The sequence below is a fragment of the Crinia signifera genome, chromosome 12, assembly GCF_055691185.1.
Source record: "Crinia signifera chromosome 12, ASM5569118v1, whole genome shotgun sequence".
Classification (NCBI taxonomy): Eukaryota; Metazoa; Chordata; class Amphibia; order Anura; family Myobatrachidae; genus Crinia; species Crinia signifera.
Window position 1 is genome coordinate 84,036,830 of NC_139228.1, and position 23,666 is coordinate 84,060,495.

The following is a 23,666-nucleotide window of genomic DNA, read 5'->3' on the forward strand; positions in this document are numbered from 1 at the left end:
AAAACATTTAAATCTGCCCCGTGGCGTTTACTCTAGCCCCCTGCATCTTTCAAAACCTGCGCAGTTCTTCTTTCCTGCATGGGTTGTTGCTCTCTGTTGTGGTGTTGCTAGCACATGTCTAGTCTGTATATCGGTGCTGAAATACAGACCAGACTGTGCTAGAAACACAGTCTACTGTAGTGTTGGACCTATAGAACCAGCAGGGACATTTTGCCACACTCAGTGTACCCCACTGAGGAGACATGCAGGATTGCAGCCAGCACATATGTAAGATGAAGCTGTGACAGAGCTAGGTGGATGTGAGGATGAGGAGGAGGATGAAGGCTCCAGCAGCAGCACAATGAATGTTCCCCTAGCTGGAGGGTGGAAGGAGGGAGGGGGAGCAGAGTGACTGCTTCCTCCCCGGCCTCCTCCCCTCGCCCAGGACTCTGTTCCTCCTGTCTCCTTCCTCCCAGCACATTGACACCAGGAGGCAAGGCACTGCCCCTTTAAATGCATCCCTCTCCCCTCCTCCTCCTCCACCTCCTCCTCGGCTGATCGATCCTCCATTTTCCAAAAAAGAACCCAGTAATCCTACCTGGGAGAGAACGGGGGATTTTTTGGCATTGATCGTGGCTGGAGATACACACAACAGGAAGGATCCCCCCGACTGCAGAGAGGGGAGGGGGACCGCTGGAATCCCCCTCCTCCCTGCCTGCCAGGCATGGCTGCGAACATGTACAGGGTTGGAGGTAAGAAAGATGCGCCGCTGGCAGGGCTGGGGGGGCCCGGGGTAGGATGCGAGGCCCCCCCCTGGGGCAGGAGGACAGTTTGCGCGGCAGCAGCATGGGGTTTGCAGATGGCACACTGCTATATACTGCCCCTGCTGGGTGGTCAGAGGAGGAGGCTGCAGAACCTCAGTTACCCCCCCATTGCAGGATCACGTGGGGCTGTGCATGGTATCCCCCTCATCTTACATAGAGGGGGTGTATGTGCCCCCTCCATGACATCTTCTGGCTTCCCGCGCACCCCCAGCCTCTCCCGCTGAGGCTGCTGCCACCATCCCGCATGCCATAGGCAGGGGGGCGCCTGGTGGGGGTCCTGCAGGCCCAAAGCCTCCACAGCCATTATATTGTGTACAGTCCTATCATCTGAGTATGGAGGCAGGAGTTCCAGTTGCCTCAATGCTGCCCATCTTTGTTATCCATTCCCCCTCCTCAGCTGAACTGTTATATTGTATCACCTATTATTTCCTGTGCACCTCTGGCTGTGTGTGTGTGTGTGTGTGTGTGTGTGTGTGTCTGTCTGTCTGTCTGTCTGTCTGCCTGTCTGCCTGCCTGCCTGCCTGCCTGCCTGCCTGCCTGCCTGCCTGTCTGTCTGTCTGCCTGCCTGACAGGTAGCACAGTGGTCAGTCTGCTCATCATTGCGGCTGCTGGATGGTGATTTGTATAGCGGGTAACAATGAGTATACACACAACATGGCGAGGGAGGAGGCTGCTGTGGCAGACAGGACAAGTTTGCAGATGTGTCCCTTGTATTGGCACCACATGGTCACCTCTAAAGTGTGTGTTCCATACTATACCTGCTGCTGCTGTGATGCAGGCTTCCACTTATTATGCCGACATGGGGGCGATTGCTGACTTTGAGCATATTGACACTGATGGAATTGCTGACATAACATATATTGGGTATCGATAAGCCTAAATGTAGTGTTGACTTTCCAAACCTGTCGATATCGTACTTGCCGACATTTTGTGGTAACATCCTGGCTGCTTACCGTCTCGCAGAGCCAAGCAAGTGGTCTGGACGGGTGATATGTGTGAGGGCTGTCATGTAGGTAATGGGTCTGATGTTTCCTCTTTGTCTATATATCTGGTCTCTGCTTGATGTTCATCTCCCCTGGTTGGTATCACGTGCGGCTTCTTTTGAAGTAATAACTGTGAAACTTGTTGCTTATGAGGCACTTGTGTTGATGTAGCACCATGCTGTCGTCTAAAGGGTAAATTTACTAAAGTGTGAGTTTTTAGAAGTCCAAGATGTTGCCCGTAGTAGAAGATGCTATATAAATAAAATGCTCTCACAAGCAGGGCCCTCTCCCCTCATGTGCTTTTCTTTTCTTGTTCATTTATGTATTGTTAGGTGCTGAGGAACCTTTGTGGCATCATATAAACAACAACAATAATTGGTTGCTATTGGCAACATCTCACATTTAAAAACTCACACTTTAGTAAATGTGCCCCCATGCATTAAGCCCTTGATGGCTAACCTTGACACTCCAGCTGTTGTTGAACTATACATCCCAGCATGCTCTGCATCAGATTTAGCATGGCCAAATAGCAAAACTGAAGCAGAGCAAGCTGGAATGTGTAGTTCAACAACGGTTGGAGTGTCAAGGTTAGCCATCACTGGCTTAAGCCACGATATACTATCCATGGCGATATTGGCGGGGGTTGGGGAGGCTGGCACCGGCAAGCGCTGGGACCATTCATTGGATCGGAATTATCAGTAAATGACATACGGTTTGACTCTTTTTACAAGATTTACCCGATTCGTCGTTATCCTGTAGAAAAGGGCCAGATTATACTAGTGTACAGTATGGCCACCTTTTAGTATTTTTTTATATATATATATATATATATATATATATATATATATATATATATATATATATATATATATATATATATATATATATATATATATATATATATATATATATTTTTTTTATGTGTGGTGTTTTTTGCATGTTTCTTGTGCAGCGTTGTTGCTTACACAATGGCAGGTCACTAGTTTGAAAAGTGGCATACAGTCATCTGTGCTTAAATGATAAAAGTTTAATATGAGCATTTAAAAATAAACTTTAAGCAAAACTATAATTTGCCCCTGCGACTGATGTCACACAGGAAGGACAAATGGTTTTGCCTGTGACGTTAAGTCAAACATGTCTTGTAATGTACCGATTAGTCAAGTTGGTTATAGTACTGCTGCCAACGCACGGCGGGATGTGTGCTAGGTGCGATTTAAAGCCCATACAATTTGGACTGTACACTGGGTGCGATTTAAACTACACCTGTTTTTGAGTACACTATAATAGTTAATTACAGGGTACATGCGATCTAGTTAAAAAATACCTGCACGCACCAACTTTTTGCCTTGCAATATGGGCTACGCGGCAGCGCGCATCAGCATTGCAAGGTAAAATAAACGTGGTGCGATTTTAGACGTAATTTGATTTCAACTAAAAATCATTCGGTGTGTGGGCATCTGTACTCTTCTAGCAATCTTGAAACGGCTTCAGATATGGGGCGGGATGCTATATAGCAGAAATGCGGTAAAAACCCCGTTTTCGGGGTTTCTACCGCATTTCTATATGCTATATGGCGCCTCCGCAGTGTCAGCGCTGCGGAGGGAATCGCCAGCTAAAGCTGGCGAATCCCTGCAGAAGCCTATGGGCTTCTTACCGCAGCGCTGTTTGAGGGATCCGTCACGGATCCCTCCCAGCGTGCCCTGCGGCCGGCGCCGGGGTCTGCGCATGCGCAGATGGACTCCCGGGTCACAGACCCGGAAGTCCAGTGCCGGCACCGCATCGCAAGGGACAGCTCTTATCGCAAGAGCTGTCCCTTGCATGAATAACGGCATATGTTATAGCATATGCCGTTACTAATAATGCGATGTCCGGCGAAGGGGGGCCGCGGATGTTATAACATCCCGCCCATGGACACTTGTCTAGAAGTGTGTCTTCTTCCCTGGGCCACTTCTTATGTAATACCTGCAACAAGGTTTTAGTAGGATGTTGGACCATACTTGCCTAACTGACCCTCTCCGTGAGGGAGAAAATGCTCTGTTCCTGGACTTCCATGGTAATGAATGATTGCCAGCACCTGTGGGGAGCTAGGTAATTGATAAGAAAGGTGTCACCACAGGTGCTGGCAATCCTACATTACCAGGGAAGCCCAGGAACAGAGCATTGTGTCCTCCTGGAGAGGGGTATGCTGGGAGGTATGGATAATGTAGGATTGCCAGCACCTGTGGGGAGCTGGGTAACTGATAAGAAAGGTGTCACCACAGGTGATGGGAAGCCCAGGAGCAGGGCATTGTGTCCTCCTGGAGAGGGGCCTGCTGGGAGGTATGGATAATGTATGATTGCCAGCACCTGTGGGGGGCTGGGTAACTGATAAGAAAGGTGTCACCACAGGTGCTGGCAATCATACATTACCAGGGAAGTCCAGGAACAGAGCATTTTCTCCCTCACGGAGAGGGTCAGGAAGGCAAGTTTTTGTTGGGCTGATAAAACTATTAAAGGTCGACTATGCCTTATCCAAAATGCTTGGGACCATGATGATTTTGGATAAGGTGGTATTCCAGATATGTATACTGCACTATTACACCAATGGAGTTGTGGTACTTTCTAGTGTTGTATGCAACTTGTAAATAAGTGTTAATGCTGCTCCTCCCTGTATAGCCGAAATTCTCTGTCCATCGTTCCTAGTTAGTTTTAGTTGTAATTGAAGTTCAGCACTTTAGCTAAAACTGGCCATATACTAGTGCGATTTGGATCTTTAACCGGTTCCAACAGATCACGCTGAGAAATCGGGTGATGATTGACCTCCGATGGAAGGTCCCATGACCATCGGAGTCAGAGATCGGACCAGCTTGTCCGATCGCCTAGCTTCCGGCAGCGGTGGATAGTATCGCATTCCATATGTCACATGCAAAAGAACAGCATGCGATTCTGCCGCCCGGGAGATTCAAGGGAAGTATTGTGATTTCCTCCTCCAAGAAGTTGCATCAGTGTATGGGGTCCTTTAGGACTTGTCCAAGTAATGGAGATGACCATGTGGTTCATACTGACGTTATATTGTGTGTTGTGAAAAATGAAAGATCTGATTGTATTGTTTTGTGTGATCGGAAATTGCATTTTTGCATTCGGTACTTGTGAGTTATCCGGGCTGCCGATTTTTTGATTGTATGCCTTAAGTTAAGGCATACAATCAGATGCGATGCGATGCGATATCGCATCGCATCGCATGCGACCATCGGATGCGATGACCCGATTTTTCCATAGGAATCAATGTTAAAATGGACTGAGTCCATTTTAACATGGAATTCAATGGGAAAAAGGGGTCCTTTTCATACCCCTACTATCCAAGTGGGCATGGAGCCCGAAGCGTGGCGAGCGAACGGTATTCTGTGTCCCCTCGCGGGGCTCGCCACGCTTCGGGCTCGGTGGCTCGCTACGCTCGCCACAGGTTTATATCCAACTCCATGCCCACTTGGATAGTAGGGGTATGAAAAGGACCCCTTTTTCCCATTGAATTCCATGTTAAAATGGACTCAGTCCATTTTAACATTGATTCCTATGGAAAAATCGGGTCATCGCATCGCATCCGATGGTCGCATGCGATGCGATGTGCCCGATCCGACCCGATTTAGAAATCGGCAGCCCGGATAACTCACAAGTACCTTGCATTCAATTGTTTTTGGGTGCGTGTACGTAATAGGCACCGAACAGGTGATCATTCAATTGCTCTGTAGCTGGTGTGCAAGTGCTGTGGGCGCCACCATTGCTTATCGTGCGTAAATGTTTCAGGTTAAGATGTGCAAAGTATAATGGGTGTTTTGCAGTCTGGGTACCCAAAAGCTCAATTCTGCTCAGCATCTCAGGAGGGTGCAAGCCTCATAGCCGCCTGCGGAACTTGTGCTTATTGGCACAAACAATTGAATAGCTCCTGTTGCATTGGGAGCCTGAACTGCAGGCAACTATAAACAATTGAAAAGGTCTGTATGTGATGGCTTAGTGCAAGCATGTCCAAACTATGGCCCTCCAGCTGTTGTGAAACTAAGTCCCATCATGCCATGCCACAGTTTTGCTATTAGGGAATGCTAAAATGGTTGCAAAGCATGCTGGGATATGTAGTTTCACAACAGCTGGAGGGCCATAGTTTGGACATGCCGGGCTTAGTGTGTTGCCTGTGGCTCACAAGCATCTGTATGTGTGATGCAGCCCACACACGCACCAATCCCAGCGTGCTTTGTGGGCTTAACTAGCACACATAGCATTGCATCGTATGCCTTGTGCATACGATGTGCATGCGATGCGATGCTGTGCTAGAAAAGTACAGCACATACTTTTTTGTACTGTACGATGAGGTGCCGCGGGAGCGCGCACCCCATCGTACAGCATCCCACCGCACGCATCGGTGCGTGTGTGGCCTCCTTGAGTAGATACGTGGGCATGGTGTTCGCTCTTTTTTCGCACATTAATCCTTTTTTATTTATTTTTATTGCAGCTTGTATGTTGATTTTAACTTTCATGGGTGTATTCAATGCGGCTGGCGAGGGGGGTTAAAAGGCGGGGATCGCAGAAAACAAGTGATCCTCGCCGTTTAACCCCCCCGCATCGGCCACTTGCCCTATTCTACGTTCCAGGGGAACCGTCGCTGTCAGAGGACGGCAAGGATTCCCCCAAACAGAGAGGTTCGCAGCTAATGCAGGGAGCGAGCTGCATTTAGCCGCGAGTCTCGCTGTTTTAGCGTCCGTATACGCTGTTTCTCCCTTGCTCCAAAAACAGAGTTTTATTGTGGTTTCATTTCACAGTTTGACTTTTGTCCCAAAACTCCTTCACCCTTAGGGCTATTTCACATACTGCGGCTCCTGCCGGGCGGCGAAAATCCGTACGGCCAGGAAGCCGTGCAGCACACAGCAGTTTAGAATGGTGGGGATGGCCACAGCCCATCAGCCGTCCCTTCCAGTGGTTCTCAACCTCGGTCCACAAGTACTCCCAACAGTGCATGTTTCCAGGTCTCCGCGCATAATCACAGGTGATATTCGTTCCACCTGTGAATGTTCGTGTATAACGAGTGCACCTGCCAGGTGACCTGTAAAACATGCACTGTTGGGGGTACTTGAGGACCGAGGTTGCGAATCACTGGTTGAGTGTCTCTGAACTTAGTCGATCAGACATATGGTGTCGGCTGCGCAATACTGCCGATGGACGATCTATCAGCGACTTGTGCAATCCAGCGACCGCCGGTACATCCGCACCGGCAGCTGACATTGATTGAGCAGTTGATCTGCACATATATCTGTCTGCTTTTTAACTGGGTACACACACAAATATCTATCTGTCAGAAATCTGGAGTATATGCCAATCAATCATTCACTCCCAAATGCTGCAAAATGGACAATGATTATTTTGGATAAATTTAGTTAAATGATTCGATTTAATAAGAGTGGCCATACATCTACAGATCGATTGGGCTGGTTGGAACAAAAACCGGGTAATATCGGAATGACCGTTTTTGGCAGTTTTCCAGCAATTCAAAGCAAATGGTCAACTGTCATTTGCTTTCATCCATTACCAGGATTTTGTTCCAACCAGCCCAATCTGACAATCGATCTGTAGATGTATGGCCACCTTAGCTTGTCTGTTTCCAGTGTTTGGGAGTACAAGTTTGATTCTCATACGCTCCCATACATTTCCAGATTTTTATTCCCACCAGACAGATTGGACAGACAAATCTGTAGGTGTGTATCCAGCTTAAGTATATCCATTCTTTGAGATGCGCGCTCCCGCGGCATCTCATCGCACAGTACAAAAAGTATGTGCTGTACATACTTTTTGTACTGGCTTTTCATTGCATCGCATTGCATGCACAAGCGATGCGTGCTATTTAAGCACAAAACGGACGCCCGCATTGGAGCGTCTATGGGCACCTTTTGTCAATTTGCTTTAGCCATCTGTGCTGAGCCAAAAACCTGTGTTGTTCAGGTGCCTTGATAGAGTCCTGGAACTAATATCCTAAAACTTAAAATTGGGTACACACCGGCAGATTTATCTGACTGCTGGGAAGAAAAATCTGACAATGTATGGGGGTAAAGGACAGTCAACCAATCGCTCTCAAACGCTGGAAAATGTACAAACAATTTTTAATTTTTTTTCTGACCACTGACTATTCTTCAGTTTTTGGTAGCAAATTCTTATATTCTCCCATACATTACCAGATTTTATTTTTTCCCCCATCAGATAGATTGGACAAAAATTTGTATGTGTGTACCCAACATAAAGCCCCCCCATCCACTACACCGATATATCTGATGCTACAAATCTCTTCAGATTTCCCTTGAACGATCTCCGTTATCTGATCTGACCCTGGGCTAATTTTCACTCAGATACATCTGGTCAGACCTACAGATTGAGCAGCCGTCAGCCATCCTGCCCGATCGCCAGAACTCCTTTGCTGGTGGACCGGAGCTCCCTCTGACAGGGACACACGTCCCCGTCAACAAGACGGTGGGGAGCAGCTTCCCTGACCATCTCCGCTTCTGGGAGACGGGCAGAGCAGGCAGAGGCAGGCGGACGGCTGCTACAGCCTCCGACAGAACTGGGCGCGCGTGCCTCCTTCTGTCGGACTGTGGCAATTGGCGATAGAATCGCCAGGAGTAGACCCCTGACTGCTTCAGATTGGATGGATCTTTGGTGCAGCACCAAGGATTTTTTTTGTCAGATGGATCTGAGGCTCATGCTGGGTACACACCAAAACGATTTTGGCACAATCCCATCAATCTGGATCCAATTCAGACTGATTGGATGCAGATTTGGTCAAAATCGTTTGGTTGGATCCAAATCCGATCCTACCTGCTGCAGGTAGGATCTGTAAAAGATCCATTCATCTGAATACAGAGGGGATAGTATGCAAATCGTATGCAAATCGGATCGTATGATTTGCATCCAATCCAAATCGTTTTGGTGTGTACCCAGCATCAGTCGCCCATCTGATCTGAGGAAGCTCAGATTTGGCCTTTTTTCTTCAGATTGGTCTGTCAGATCCATCTGAGTTTGAGGCCAAATCTGACTATTGGATGGGGGCCTTACGCTGCCCATACACTTGTGAGATATTGCATGCAATCATTTGATAAATCGAATAATTGTATGCACAAAATGTGTACCATTCAACGCAATGCGCGGGCACACCGGTCGAATGTCGCGTCTCATGGTCTTATATTATTATGGCACATAATATTTCTCGGATTGCAGGAGCAATCGCCACATGCAATGCTCGAAAGCAATCCGATGGAGGGAACACTTTCAGGGGTTTGGGGAGATGGGGCCGGAGGGACTGCTGGTGGAGTGGGAGAGGACGGCAGTGTAGCATAGCGCTAGAAGCAGCGCTAGCGGGGGTCAGCAGTGGCGGCAGAAGTGTTTAAAACACTGGGCAGCCCTCCTGATTCCGATCAGATCAGAGGGCTGCCCAGTGTTTAAACAATTCTGCTGGCCGATAGCGCTACACTACAATGCCGTCCTCTTCCAGCACCCGATGTGCCATCTCAAGATGGCCTGATACATCGGGTGCTGTAAGGGGACACTTTTTGCACCCCAAGATGCGATCGGGTTCGATGGACATCGCACTTTGTTGTCGCATTGAATCCAATCACATAAGTGTATGTGCGCATTAAGTGTTCATTTAATGAAGTGCAAGTCCTATTGGCAGCCTTTGTGGGCTAGGTACAGAAATCCCGAGTGAGAGGCGTTTGACAATGTTCCAGCGCTGTTGCAACAACATTTTACCCCGCTCAGCCCTTAACTGACTTATTTGCCAGATCAGTCGTGACTGATGTCATAATTAGTCTGCATTTTACATGTGCCTCCCAACTGTCAATCTGTCAATCTCTGCCAGCTTGTGCAAACTCTGTACAGGGATTAAATGCTGCGATTTGGGGAGGGGGGGGGCGCACCTGGAAGAGCTGCCATGGCGATCTCCAGTTGAGTGGTGTGTTTAAAAGTAAAAAAAAAAAAAATGGACAGGGCACGACGCCCTACAGAATAAGCTTATACCCCTTTCACACCAGCCTGAATTCCTGCAACTAGTGCTGGATAGCAGGGTTGCTCCCGGGATCAGCCCAGGAAACAGGCCGGTGTGAAAGGTACTTACCCAGCGTCTCGGCTTGCTTCCATCCAGGCGGTGGGGATCCGGCAGCAGCGGCTGGGCCCTTGTATTTGCCTGGAAGCGCTGCTGATTTTGAAAAGACTGGCCAGACGCTCTCAGCCAATCGGTGTCCGGCCAGTCTTTTAAAAAAAAAAAAAAATTCAAATTCTCCCGCTCACTGCCAGGCAAATAGGGTTACAAGCACCCAGACACCACTGCCGGATCCACGCAGTCTGGACCCCGCCAGCCGCTGCCCCTTCACACCATAAAATGCAGGGACTAGGCTGGTGTGAAAGGGGCCAACCTAGGAATGTCCCTACATGATCCTGGGACCATATTCCTGGGTAATTCCTTGCATTTTCTGGTGTGAAAGGGGTATTCTAGTGAACACTAGCCAGTGTGTACCCAGCATTAGAGGGCAATTTATTTATAATTATAATGTGTTGCCAGTTGTAATGTAATGTAACACTTGTAATGATGTCGACCACAAAATTGCTCCTTTTTTAACCTTACTCTACTGTAGGCTCCCCAGTTATAGAACCAGTGTTTGGCCACTTTAAGTATTCTAGCCGCACATCGTACCCTGTACTTGCAATTATTGGGCAACAAGACACACACCCAGGATTTGGGTGGATCCCCTCCATGGTCCCCGATTCCACTGCCCTGTTTTCCTGGATTGATCCCCTTTCCACTGAAAAGGGAAACCCAGGAAAGTGTGTGGGGCACATACTGGTGGGCACTGGCAGGGTGGCGTACAGGCGGGCAGCGGGATGTATCTGCGCATTGCCAGCCTCCCCTGCCCCGGTCAAAAAACCTGGTAAGAACCATTTCCACTGGCTTTAACCTGCTAAAAACCCTGCTTGGATCCCAGAAAATAATCCAGGGTCACTAGACCTGGGATTTTTACCTGCTCACCATTTCCACTGATAAAAATCCCTAGGTCAGTGCAAGTTTACGTCCAAGTCGTTGGAAAAGGGGTCTCATTTGACATCCTGAACGCCACTTCTTGCTTTAGTGATATGAATTTGAAGACTGGTTTGTGAATCTGTATCATGTTGAGGAGGTTTTTATTTTTAGAATACTCTTTGTTCACAACCTGGGAAAAGCCCCAGTCTGCAATTACTTTGCCCCATTACATCCTGAGTGTTCGCTGGTCCTAAAGGAAATCAGTTCTTGCGGAAAAATATTTAACAGCAGATCTGTTGTTTTCTACACCTCTCCCCATCCTCTGCAGTGGGATCTGTATGGCTGGTAGTAACGATTACTCGTATAGTGCTTTACTGTGTGTTCTCGGGAACATACAGCCGGTTTGTGGAACATGTTAGTCCTTATAAAATTACTAAGTCCTGTAGCTAGACTGGATTCAGGAATCTTTAGTAAGTGCTTAACAAGGTAATGACTTTGTGGCCACTTCAGGCTTCATGTATTCTTAGCAACCTCTGAATTGATCCTTAGCCCTTCTAAGTGTCAATGTGCTGCGGCAGATCCTCAAAATATTAGCTGTAAATGCCAGCGCCACTTACAGCGACTGTTCTTTTTGTGGGTGCCGTATTTAACTAAACTTCAATTCATTGACTCTGCTGTATTTGTATTTATACTAAAAGATCAGTCGCTGTAGCTCCCGTCTGTGCTGATAGAATTGCCAGCCGCCAGAAGGGGGAGCACGAGATGCTTGCGTGTCCCGTTCCAACGGAGCCCTCTGCAGCTTCCCCCGATCGTCTCCCTGAAGTGGAGATGGGCAGGGAAAGTGCTCCACGCCGCCGTGTTGATGGGGACACGCATGCGTGTGATACGCACGCGCTATACTTAAGGTGCCCGTACACCGGTCCGATTTGGCCTGTTTTCTTCCGATTCTGACAGATCGGCCCAATCTATCTGATGGCCAAATCAGAGGTGTTTGATATTAGGTCAGATACGATGCGCGTTTCCGTGCGCATCGGATCAGAGCCTGGAGATCTTATGTGCTGCACATAAGATAAATCGGAATTGAGCCATCTGCGGCACCCGCGATGTATCGCATCCGATCCGTAACTAGGTGTGTGCCAACGGTGCCCTGCCGCCGGAGAGAGGCCAAAGGGGAACAGGCTGCAGTAGTGGCGGGCAGAACTCCCATTCAAAACAATAAGCAGCCTCTGATAGGCTGAAAGAGCTCTCAGCCAATTGTATGCTCAATTGTATGCTATGTTTTGCACGTAAAAAAATGGCACATCAACTGCCAAATCGTATGGAAGGTGCTGCCGGGGGAGTTCAAGGGATAAGTGTTTAACTTACTCTTACACATTATGGGTGGGATGTTCTAACATTCGCAGCCCAGCTCTGCCGCCCATAATTATCGCATATGCTCTAACATATGCGATAATTATGGCAAAGGACAGCTCTTGCGTTTAGAGCTGTCCTTTGCGGTGAGTTAGCGGGTTCCGGCAGCTCCCCCCTCCCTCCCTTACCTGGCGCTGCTGCTGTGGGGGGGCTGGCTCTCCTCCTCCTCCTCCTCCCTGCACCCGGAAGAGGAACAGTGCAGGGAGGAGGTCACAGGTCCGGGCAGCACAGCTCTAGGCTTCTATGGGAGATTTTTCTGGCGATTGCCCCCCCCCCCCCCCCCCCGTCACGGTAACGCGGCGGGGGATGCTTAGAGCATCCCAAAATGCGGTAAAAACCCTGATAACTGGGTTTTTACTGCATTTTAAATTTTTTAGTTTAGAGAATCTCCCCCAATATGATGTACAGTCAGTTCTGTGACTTAAGGCCCATACACACTAGGAGATTTTCATTTGAAAAGACTTTGCCAAAATCTCTGATATCTGTCACCAAAGAAGTTTGTACACACTGCATACATTTTCCCCAAAGAGCAGGAGATTTTCAGGAGGCGAAAGACTTTGCTGAAAATCTTTCATTATCAAAGAGTATTTACACAATGGGCGGGGTTAGAATTCCAAGGGTGGGAGCAGGGGCACTTTTATTCAGTGCATTTCTGTTCTTGGGGCCTGATTCAGAACTGATTGCTTCGCTGTGTATATTCGGAGCCCAGCAGCCAGGTAAATGCTACCCCATGCTGAACCGCCCGGGCAAAAATCCCACCCATGCACCGCTTTGATTCCATTCGCAGCCGCGCATGTAGGGAGAAATCTGTTCACCTGCGCCAGCAATGTATGTTACCGCCATAACAAAATATACATTGGTGGTGGCGGCAGTAACTTATACATTGCTGGTCTGCGGCATCCTGTCCCATCTTGTGCTAGCAATGTATATATTACTGGCTAATAAATAGGCTAACGAAGCAGGGGGAGGAAGAAAGGGGAGGCCTCGAGGCGATCCTCGGGTTGAAAGTGTATCCTCGCTAGCCTGCCATCGGTGGCCCATACACACTTGGTGATTTTCAGCTGAAAACAGACAAAATGAGCGATTCAGCTTTTTTTTTTTCCAGCTAGTTTGTATGGGCCTTAAGTAGTTCTGGTTGTGGCGTGTTCTCCTTTAAATGTGTCATGAATAACATTTAGTTGAAGAAAATAGTTTTAGTGTATTGTATAAATGGGATGCTTAATTGGGTGCAGCGGGAAAGAACAGAATGAGAACAAATAAATTATGCTCAACAATCCATGTGATTGCTGATTGTTTAATGCTGCAGGAAAAATAACAATATCCACTATTTGGCCATATTGGTTGCATGTATGTATGTCTTGGTGGTTGACTTTTGGGGCTTGGTCCGTGATCTTCTTGCTTTTGGAGTTACTACATACACTACTGGTATGTAGTAAACTTTCCCAGTTTTTGAGTCGTTATATTCTGAAGTTGTCTTGTATTTTTAAATGAAAGCATAGAACAAAGAAACATACTATGTGCAGCTAAACCCAACCTTAATGAGTGCGATCAGCATAAAAAAAGGGGGGGATTAATTGCATATCTCCCTGCTATAAGTTGCTTTAGATGGGAGATCAGGCACAATATAACAATTGAATACATTCACATAAGCCCATCAGTGAATCAGTCTAGAACACTTTTTTTTCTGGTCTTCGGTGGCCATTAATGGTGTTTGTAAATAGGTGTTATAAAATGTGTTACCTGTAGTGTATGCACTTGTATTAATCCTCTGTTTTATATTGTGTAGATCAGGGGATGCCAAAACGGTCCACGTTTTCCAAATCACCTACAGTAGCTGGTGCACAGCTGGAGTCATTACTAAAGGCCCCCATACACAACGCGATTTGGGCCCGATTTCACCCGATTCTGGAGGATCGGGCCGAGACATGGGGTGAAATAGCCCAAATTGCAGGTGGGGAGTGGGGACCAGATAACATGGTCCGTGGTAGTGGCAGGCAGGGACCGAAGAGCTGCTAATCAGCGGCCGAACATTCTTTTGAAACAATTTTCACTAACGTCCTATGGGATACTGGGAATGGTCTTAAGACATTGGGTATTAGAGGGTATCCGCAGGAGACAGGCACATCTATAACTTTGAAGCTGGGTGTACTGGCTCCTCCCCTCTGATTCCCCACCCAGGAACCAGTTTAGAAAAATGTGCCCTCAGGAGAGGATGCACACTGCTGGAGCTCCAGAGAGTTTGTCTTCAGTTTATTTTCTTTTATTATTTTGGGGTTACTGTGTTGGACTTCACAGTATCCCTGCTTCGAGGGAGTCAGTTGAGGAGGGTTCAGCTGCAGGCCTCTTAAGGTACCGAGCTGTCCCTGCTGCAGGACCACTGTCCTGAGTGGGTGTTTGTACTCACGGGCATTGCGCTGCAGTGATACTCACCCCCAGCATGCCGCACACTCCTGACACAGTCCGAAGACGTCTGTGGTGAGTAGAATCCGGGGTCCCCACAGTGGGGTACCCCGGCTCATCGTGCGGCAAGATGGCGGCGGCGGCAGACGCGGTACCCTGCACAGGGGCTGCGCAGTCCCCCCGCCACAGACTGGCTGCGGGTGACAGTCCCTGGGCTACCAGGGCAGATCCCACCAAAAAAACGCTGTTCAGTGTAAGGGCGCCATTAACTGACAGTCAGCGCCAGCATAAAAATCAGTGAAGCCCCTGCGCCATCACAGGGGGGCGGGGCTTCAGCGGAGCGAGACCAGAGCTCTGAGCGCGCATACACTACTTCCTGCTTCTCCCTGGGCGCCATTACTGCCTCCAGATCACTCCTCAGCGGTGAGGTGTTGGACAGAGGAAATCTGCAGAAAACAGCAAGTGTATTTAGCGCTAAAATCGCTTAATTGATCACACTGTTCTGTGTTTGTGCGTGATACCAACTCCTAAATAGGAGTTTAGGTTGTGCAGGGTGTGCTGGTCCCCTCAGTGTAATCTGAGCGCTCCCCCACGGGCTTGTTAAGCTACACACTTTCAGTGATAGAGCTCACACATATATAGCTGCTATACACTGCACATTGATTTTATATATATATATATATATATATTTCATTGTGATTGTGGTGTGTTTGTGGAAAGAGGTTATTTATTCCTTCACCATGGTAAGGAAATTAACCTGTCTTATTTGCAGCACCAAGTTTGTGCCTAAGTCCACCTCACAGATTACCTGTGAAGAGTGCATGTCCACCCAAACAGGGGTTTCACCCCAGATCAGTGGAACATCACAATCAGACTCTCAAGAGCCTGAGTGGGCTGCAGGCATTAAAACCTTGCTGCAGGCAGTGTCAACTCAATTGGCTGCAAATACAGTGCAGACCAAACAGGTGCAGCAGGACTTATCAGTTCTAGCCGCACGGGTGGATAATATGAATACCACCACGGGCCAGTCACGGAAGCGTGCTGCGGCCGCCATGTTGCCTGATTCAGATGATGATCTACAGGCGGGTGACAACACAGATGATAACGTGGACGATGGGGCTCTGATCCCTGATTCACAATCATCCCTCAGGGGCCCGGAACCTCTTATTATAGCAATAAGAGAAGTTTCTCCTACCGCAGCAGGGGACACTGCAGTACTGACGTATGAGATAGAGTGGGTGCGTAGGAGGAGTCGGCACTTAAGTGAAAATTTCGTCTGTGGCTGGCTCCTCCCCCCTCTATCTCCCTCCAGACCCCAGTCTTAAAAAAGTGCCGGAGGAGTCGGTTATCCTCGGCAAGGTCTCCTCAGGAGACTGGGGTTTTTATTTGTTTATTTTACTTTCATTTCGTTTTTAGTGAGACACAGGCATCCCTGAACAGGGTGCCTGCTTCGTTGGAGGCTCTGGAGGGTCTGGTCGGTACTGCGTGCAGCTACCTTCCAGTACCCAGCCACCGGAGCATCGGCTCCGGGGACCCGCCGCAGCTGCTTGCGGCTAGCGTTACGGGTCCACGGCGGTTTCACCCTCAGCCAGAGCAAGAAGGTGCGTTGCACCATACAGGGGGCGGCCAGAGAGAGAGCGCCCTGGCCGGGCAGTATCGTCGCGGCGTCAGCGCGACGATGACGTCATCAGTCTCCGGCGGGCGCGGGAAGAGTGGCTTGTGGGAGGGCCTTCTTCCGCGCGGACGCCATTGCAGTGGAGAGGTGACTGCTGCTACAGAGAAGGCTGCAGGCTGGTTCACTTTCCTGTGCAGTCTTCATTCAGCGCTGTCTTCCGTTTGCTACAGGGGTACTGTAAGTAGCGGAGGATTTTACACACACACGCATTGGGAGGGTTTGTGGCTCCTCTCTCCCTATTGACACCTAGACTCTAGGCTTTCTCTTTTACTTAGGAGATTGATCTTTAAGGGGTGTTTTGTGTGTGTGTCTGTGTGTGAGCCTGGGTGTTTTTGTATTTTACTGGGACACCTGCGCAGTTATGGCTGGAAAAGGTACTTCTTCCAAGGCAGCTGTTAAGCTGTATGCTTGTAAAAGCTGCAAGGGGCAATATACACAGCACATGAAGGGTGTTTCACTCTGTGCTCCCTGTTATGATTTATCAAAGGCTTCTGCATCTGTCCCTCAGACTCCTCAGTCTACTGTGGATCCTATTCACAGTGTGTTAGATAATCTTACTGCTGAATTGGTGGCCTCTAGGAAGGACAGGGAGCTAATGCAGTCTCAGCTTTCTAGCATGGCTGCAGCAGAACCTGGTTGGGCCAGGACACTTATTTCTTCTGTGGATTCTCTGTCTCAGTCGCTGGCTGGCACTTCACAGAGGAAGCCTCCTTCGCAGGTAGCTGCCAAAAGGAAGGCAGGTGTGTCTTTGGCTATCCCTCATCATTCAGATGATGATGATGATGATGATGATGATGATGATGATGATGAGCTAGAGGTTTTAGAGGATGGTGAGTATGTAACGCTACAGGTTCAGGAGTCTCCTCAGGAGTTTTCGGATGAAGAGGACGCTCAGGGAGTGGACGGCCTTATCAGGGCCGTTAGGTCTACTTTAAATCTAGAAGAGACGCGGGCTCCGCCTCAGATTTCTATCTTTGGCCGTGTACAGAAGACGCCAGTGTATTTTCCAGACTCGGCTGAGCTGGATAACCCGCTGTTAGATATCTGGAAAGTTCCGGATAAGAAATTTCAAATTTCTTCTCGCATTAAATCTCTCTATCCCTTCTCCCCTGAATCCAGGGAAAAATGGGAGGCTCCGCCTACGCCGGATGTGTCTCTTTCTAGGCTTTCAAAGAAGTCGACTCTTCCAGTTCCAGGGGCGGTCGGCTTGAAGGAGGCGCCAGATCGGCGGTTGGATACTACCTTAAAGAATATCTTCTCCACAGCGGGAGTTTTGCTGAGACCAGCCTTGGCTTCCGCCTGGGTGGCTCGGGCCATGGAGGTATGGGCCTCGCAGCTGGTGTCTGGCTTAGAGCAGGACAGTCCTAAGGAGGATTTATTGTCCTTGGCTGAATTCATCAGAGACGCGTCTACTTATATAGGAGAAGCGTCTGCAGACGTGGCGTCCCTGGGAGCAAAGGTTTCGGCTTCAGCTGTTGTGGCTAGAAGGGCCGTTTGGCTGCGGCCGTGGCAGGCTGAGGCTGAGATTAAGAAGGCGGTGGAAGCTCTGCCTTTTTCAGGTGATATGTTGTTTGGTGCAGAACTGGACAAACTTATTGCCCAGGCTACGGGGGGCAAGTCAGCGTTTTTACCCTCCTCAGCTCCGCCTCCAAAGCGCCAATTTGTGGCGCCTTCCTTTCGGGCCTTTCGTGGGCCATCGGGTTTCAGAGGTAAGGCAAGGGGGGGCTTCTCTTCTTTTAGAGGCCGTAGAGGAAGAGGTGCCAGAGTGGCCCCAACTGCGCCCGCCACTGCCCGCAGGCCAGATCCAAAGGCCACTGACAAACCAGTGGCATGACGGTCTCGCAGCCCACGTGGGGGATCCCATTGTGGGCGCGCGTCTGTTGCAGTTTGCAGGAATCTGGAGGTCCCACTGCAGGGATGCATGGGTTCTGGACAGCATTTCCCAGGGATACAAACTGCAATTCGCGTCGACCCCCCCCCCTCAAGATTTTTTCGGATAGGTCTGCCAAGGAAAGAGGAGGAAAGTCAGGCTCTGCGTGGATCCATCCAGGGTCTTTTAGACGCAAGAGTAGTGGTTCCAGTCCCTGCATCACAGCAGGGCAGAGGTTTCTATTCCAGCGTCTTTGTGGTGCCCAAGCCGGACGGCTCGGTGCGGCCTATCCTAAACTTAAAGGATTTAAACCTCCATGTTTGTTATCAGCGGTTCAAAATGGAGTCCATTCGGTCCGTGGTGGCGTCTCTAGAAAAGGGAGAATTCTTGATGTCGTTGGACATCAAGGATGCGTACCTGCACGTACCAATTTGGGAACCCCATCAGTGTTTTCTGAGGTTTGCAATAGACGATTGCCATTACCAGTTTCGGGCTCTTCCATTTGGCCTGTCTTCGGCCCCCAGAGTTTTTACAAAGATCATGGCGTGTATGATTGCAGCACTCAGACTCCAAGGAATAACAATTATTCCGTATTTGGACGATTTGCTAATCAAAGCGCCAAGTCGGGAGAAGCTGGTGGAGCACGCCATGGTAACTTGCAAATTTTTGGTGGACCATGGTTGGGTTCTAAATTTCAAAAAGTCTCATCTAACACCGTCAAAGAAACTAAAGTTCCTGGGGCTCATTTTGGACACAGAAAACGAGACTGTCTCGCTTCCCTTGGACAAGGTGCGAGCAATTCAAAAGATGGTGCGACACGTTTTGTCTTTACGAAGGGTGTCAGCACACACATGCACGCGTTTACTGGGAATGATGGTAGCCTCTTTCGAGGCTCTACCATATGGACGTTTTCACACAAGGACTTTCCAAGAAAATCTTCTGTCCCAGTGGTCGGGATCCCACTTGGAGATCCACAAGAGAATTCTTCTTTCAAGAGAAGCGCGTCTGTCTCTGAACTGGTGGCTGTCAACTTCTCATCTTTTGAAGGGCCGAAGCTTCAGACCATGCATTTGGACTATTCTGACGACGGATGCCAGCCTGAGAGGTTGGGGAGCTGTGACCCAGGGTTATACCTTTCAGGGCCGTTGGTCTGTCCAGGAGGCCAAGTTATCGATAAATGTTCTGGAGCTCAGGGCCATCAGGTTGGCACTCCTTCAGGCCCAAGACCTGCTCAAGGGTCTGCCAATAATGATCCACTCCGACAATGCGACCGCGGTTGCTTATATAAACCGTCAGGGCGGGACGAAGAGCAGGGCAGCAATGAAGGAGGTTCGTCCAATTTTGCAATGGGCAGAAGCTTATGCGTCCAATCTCACAGCAGTGTTCCTTCCGGGAGTGGAGAACTGGCAGGCGGATTACCTAAGCCGCCAGGATTTCCATCCAGGAGAATGGACACTAAATCCGGAAGTTTTCCAACTCATCACGCGTCGGTGGGGGACTCCTCAGATCGACATGATGGCGTCCAGACTGAATCACCAACTTCCTCTTTACTGTGCCAGATCGAGAGATCCGGGAGCCTGGGCGGTGGATGCATTTTCGATTCATTGGAATTTCGACCTCATCTACATCTCTCCTCCGTTTCCCTTGTTAGCACAGGTACTCAAACGGTTAAAAAGAGGGTCAGCTTCAGCGATTTTAATAGCCCCAGATTGGCCGAGAAGGGCTTGGTATTCGGACTTGAAGCTTCTTCAGGCCGATGTTCCGTGGCGTCTCCCTCTCAGGGAGGACCTGCTGCAGCAAGGACCGTTCGCCTACCCAGGCTTGACGCAGCTACGTTTGACAGCGTGGCTGTTGAAGCCGACCTGTTAAAAAGGCGGGGTGTTCCAGTGACAGTAATCCCCACCATGCTCAGTGCTAGGAAGGAGGTAACTTCCAAGCATTATCACCGTATTTGGAAGTCTTATATGGCATGGTGTCAGAGGAAGAAGGTGGAAAGAGCGGTTTTTCAGCTGCCTCGTCTTTTGGAATTTCTTCAGGCAGGTCTGGACAAGGGCCTTCGGTTAGGTTCTATTAAGGTCCAAATTTCCGCCTTGTCTGTATTTTTCAACAGAAAATTGGCACTCATTTCGGAGGTGCAGACTTTTCTTAAAGGAGCTTTATGGTTGCAGTCTCCGTTTGTTCCACCGACTGAACCTTGGGATTTGGGGCTCCTGTTGGAGTTTCTCAAATCTGAGTCTTTTGAACCACTGGATTCAGTGGACTTGAAATGGTTAACATGGAAGACTCTGATGCTCTTGGCATTGGCTTCGGCCAGGAGGGTTTCAGAGCTGGGGGCTCTGCTTTGTCGTCCTCCTTTCTTGGTTTTTCACAGAGACCGTGCAGAACTAAGGACAAATCCTAAATTTCTTCCCAAGGTAGTCTCTTCTTTCCACGTGAACCTGCCGATCGTGGTTCCGGTCCTGTCTGGGTCTTCAGAAAGTTTGGATGTCGTAAGAGCATTACACATCTATGTGGATAGGACTGCTCCTTTTCGGAAGATGGAATCTTTATTTGTTTTGTTTGGGGCAGAAAAGAAGGGTTGGCCAGCGTCGAAACAGACTCTGGCCAGGTGGTTGTGCCTTACTATTAAGGAAGCGTACGCAAAAGCCCGCGTTCAGGTTCCTCCAAATATCACTGCCCACTCTACCAGATCGGTCAGTACTTCCTGGGCGGCTGCCAGGGGAGTGTCACTGACTCAGGTTTGTAGAGCCGCCACGTGGGTAGGCTCCAACACCTTTGCTAGGTTTTACAAGTTTGATAGGTTTGCCAGGGAAGATTCTTCTTTTGGCAGAGCTGTCTTACAGGATCCTCAGCGCTCGCCCTCCCGGGTGTAGTGGCTTTGGTATCATCTCATACGTCAGTACTGCAGTGTCCCCTGCTGCGGTAGGAGAAACAAGGAATTTGGTACTTACCGATAATTCCCTTTCTCCGAGGCAGCAGGGGACACTGCACGCCCGCCCAGCGCTTTGGTCCCGTTTTTTGCAGTACCGTTCCTGCCATGATTGTTTGGGGGTCCTGCTAGTTCTGTATTTTTACAGATTGTATTATTTATCTGTATTGTTTGGTTTCAAGAATGCATGACTGTTGGTTGAGGTGTTTACCTAATATTCTTTGTTTTCCAGTCTGTGGTTCTGCTTTGCCTGTCCCCTTCCTCTCTCGGTAACGTTTTTTAAGACTGGGGTCTGGAGGGAGATAGAGGGGGGAGGAGCCAGCCACAGACGAAATTTTCACTTAAGTGCCGACTCCTCCTACGCACCCACTCCTCCTACGCACCCACTCTATCTCATACGTCAGTACTGCAGTGTCCCCTGCTGCCTCGGAGAAAGGGAATTATCGGTAAGTACCAAATTCCTTGTTTTAGACCTTCCCTTAGCAGACATGCAGGAAGGTGACCCGTTTTTTGGGTCCCAAAGGAAACAGCAAATTGTTTATTCTGAACAAGTTGACCTTGATGAGACGTTTAAGGAGGCTTGGAAACAACCTGAAAAGCGTTTCCAACTGTCCAAAAGGTTTAAGTCTAACTTTCCCTTTGATCCCGTCACTAGAGGGGTGTGGGAAGAGCCTCCGGTTGTGGACGCCTCGGTGTCCAGACTGTCCAAGAAGGTGGTTCTCCCCGTTCCAGGGGCAGCAACACTGAAGGATAGTACAGACAAAAAGCTGGATACTACCCTTAAGGCCATGTATACAGCGAGTGGGGCGTCTCAGAGACCTGTCCTCGCCAGTTGTTGGATGGCAAAGTCCATTTATACATGGGCTTCTCAAATCCAGGAAGGTATGCTTGCCGATATGTCTCTGGCGCAAGTTGGGAGAGAGACTTCGCCATATCCAGAACACTGCAAAGATCCTATGTGATACACAAAAGGAGCTTGGAGCTATAAATGCTCGCTCTTCCGCAATGGCGGTTTCGGGTCGCAGGGCCCTCTGGTTGAGACAATGGGTAGCTGATCCAGAGTCCAAACGTAGTGTGGAGAATTTGCCCTTTAAGGGGGAAAAGTTGTTTGGTAATGAACTTGACGACCTCATATCCAAGGCTACGGCCGGCAAGTCGACTTTTCTGCCGACTGCTCCCACTCACGCTAAACGTCCCTTTCAGGGTCAGTCGTCCCAGTCCTTTCAGGCTTTTCAGTCCTTTCGGCCTTCCAGGCCCAGGCAGAGGGCGAGAGGCTCCAGCTCGGCCGCCAGAGGGGGTCGTGGCAGGTTCAGGAAGCCCGCCAGCACAGGATCTCAGGATCGTGCCGCTAATGCCACCGCCTCTAAGCCTGCAGCATGACTCGGGTTCCGACCCTGCAATACAACGCTTACTGACGTCACGGGTTATCATGCCTGTCCCGCTGGAGGAACAAGGAAGGGGTTACTATACTACTCCAACCTATTCCTAGTGCCGAAGCTGGACGGCTCGGTACGCCCCATTTTAAATTTAAAGTCTTTAAACCCTTTTTTAAGGGTGTACAAATTCAAAATGGAGTCCCTCAGGGCAGTAATAGCAAGCCTGGAGGAGGGAGAGTTCCTGGCATCGTTGGATGTAAAGGACGCCTATCTCCACATACCAATTTGGGGTCCACATCAGGCATTCCTGAGATTTGCGTTGAAAGACTTGCACTTTCAATTCAGGGCGCTGCCATTTGGTCTGTCGTCGGCACCTCGTGTTTTCACGAAGGTGATGGCAGAAATGATGGTACTGCTCAGGAGGTCGGGAGTCAACATTATCCCCTACCTGGACGACTTGCTGATAAAGGCAAGGTCGGAAAAGGTCCTGCTACAGGATATAGCAAGAACCAGACAGGTTTTATCCGAGCATGGGTGGATCCTAAACATCCCCAAGTCTTCTCTGACGCCGTTGCGTCGTATCCTCTTTCTGGGCATGTTCCTGGACACAGAGGAGAAAAGGATTTTCCTCCCTCGGGAGAAGATGGAAGCCATACAATCCCTTGTGATGGTGATTTTGGCAAAACCTCAGGTATCGGTTCACCAGTGCATCCAGTTACTGGGCAGGATGGTGGCCACCTTCGAGGCCATTCAGTTCGGACATTTCACACCAGAGTGTTCCAACTGGATCTGCTGTCAAAATGGTCGGGCTCCCATCTCCTGATGTACAAGAGGATTGCTCTGTCGCATCAGACCCGACAGTCCCTTCTATGGTGGACTCAGGAGTCGAACCTGCTTGCAGGTCGGAGATTTGGCATCCAGGACTGGGTGCGACTCACGACGGATGCGAGCCTACTGGGATGGGGGGCTGTAACCATGGACAGAACCTTTCAAGGTCAGTGGTCTTGGTGGGAAGCGAGACTCCACATCAATATCCTGGAGTTGAGAGCTGTATACTATGCAGTGTTACAGGCCCAGGATCTCCTCCAAGGTCGGGCGTTTCAGATACAGTCCGACAACGCCACAACTGTGGCCTACATAAATCGCCAGGGAGGCACGAGGAGCAGGACTTGCATGAAAGAAGCTTCCAAGATCC

The 23,666-nt window shown here is 49.3% G+C and overlaps 1 protein-coding gene across 12 annotated transcripts in view; it reads left to right on the forward strand.

Moving 5' to 3' along the window:
* The first annotated feature begins 402 nt into the window (after window positions 1-402).
* The window catches only part of MTA1 (metastasis associated 1), a 180,755-nt gene continuing 157,491 nt past the window's right edge, over window positions 403-23,666 (forward strand). For 3 of the 12 annotated variants that reach the window (XM_083165822.1, XM_083165824.1, XM_083165826.1), the window contains exon 1: window positions 403-731. In XM_083165822.1, coding sequence (XP_083021948.1) covers window positions 704-731 — 28 coding nt within the window. In that variant the 5' untranslated portion in view covers window positions 403-703. The remainder of the gene's footprint in view (window positions 732-23,666) is intronic. The other 9 variants (XR_014466106.1, XM_083165819.1, XM_083165829.1 and 6 more) reach the window with 6 other exon arrangements.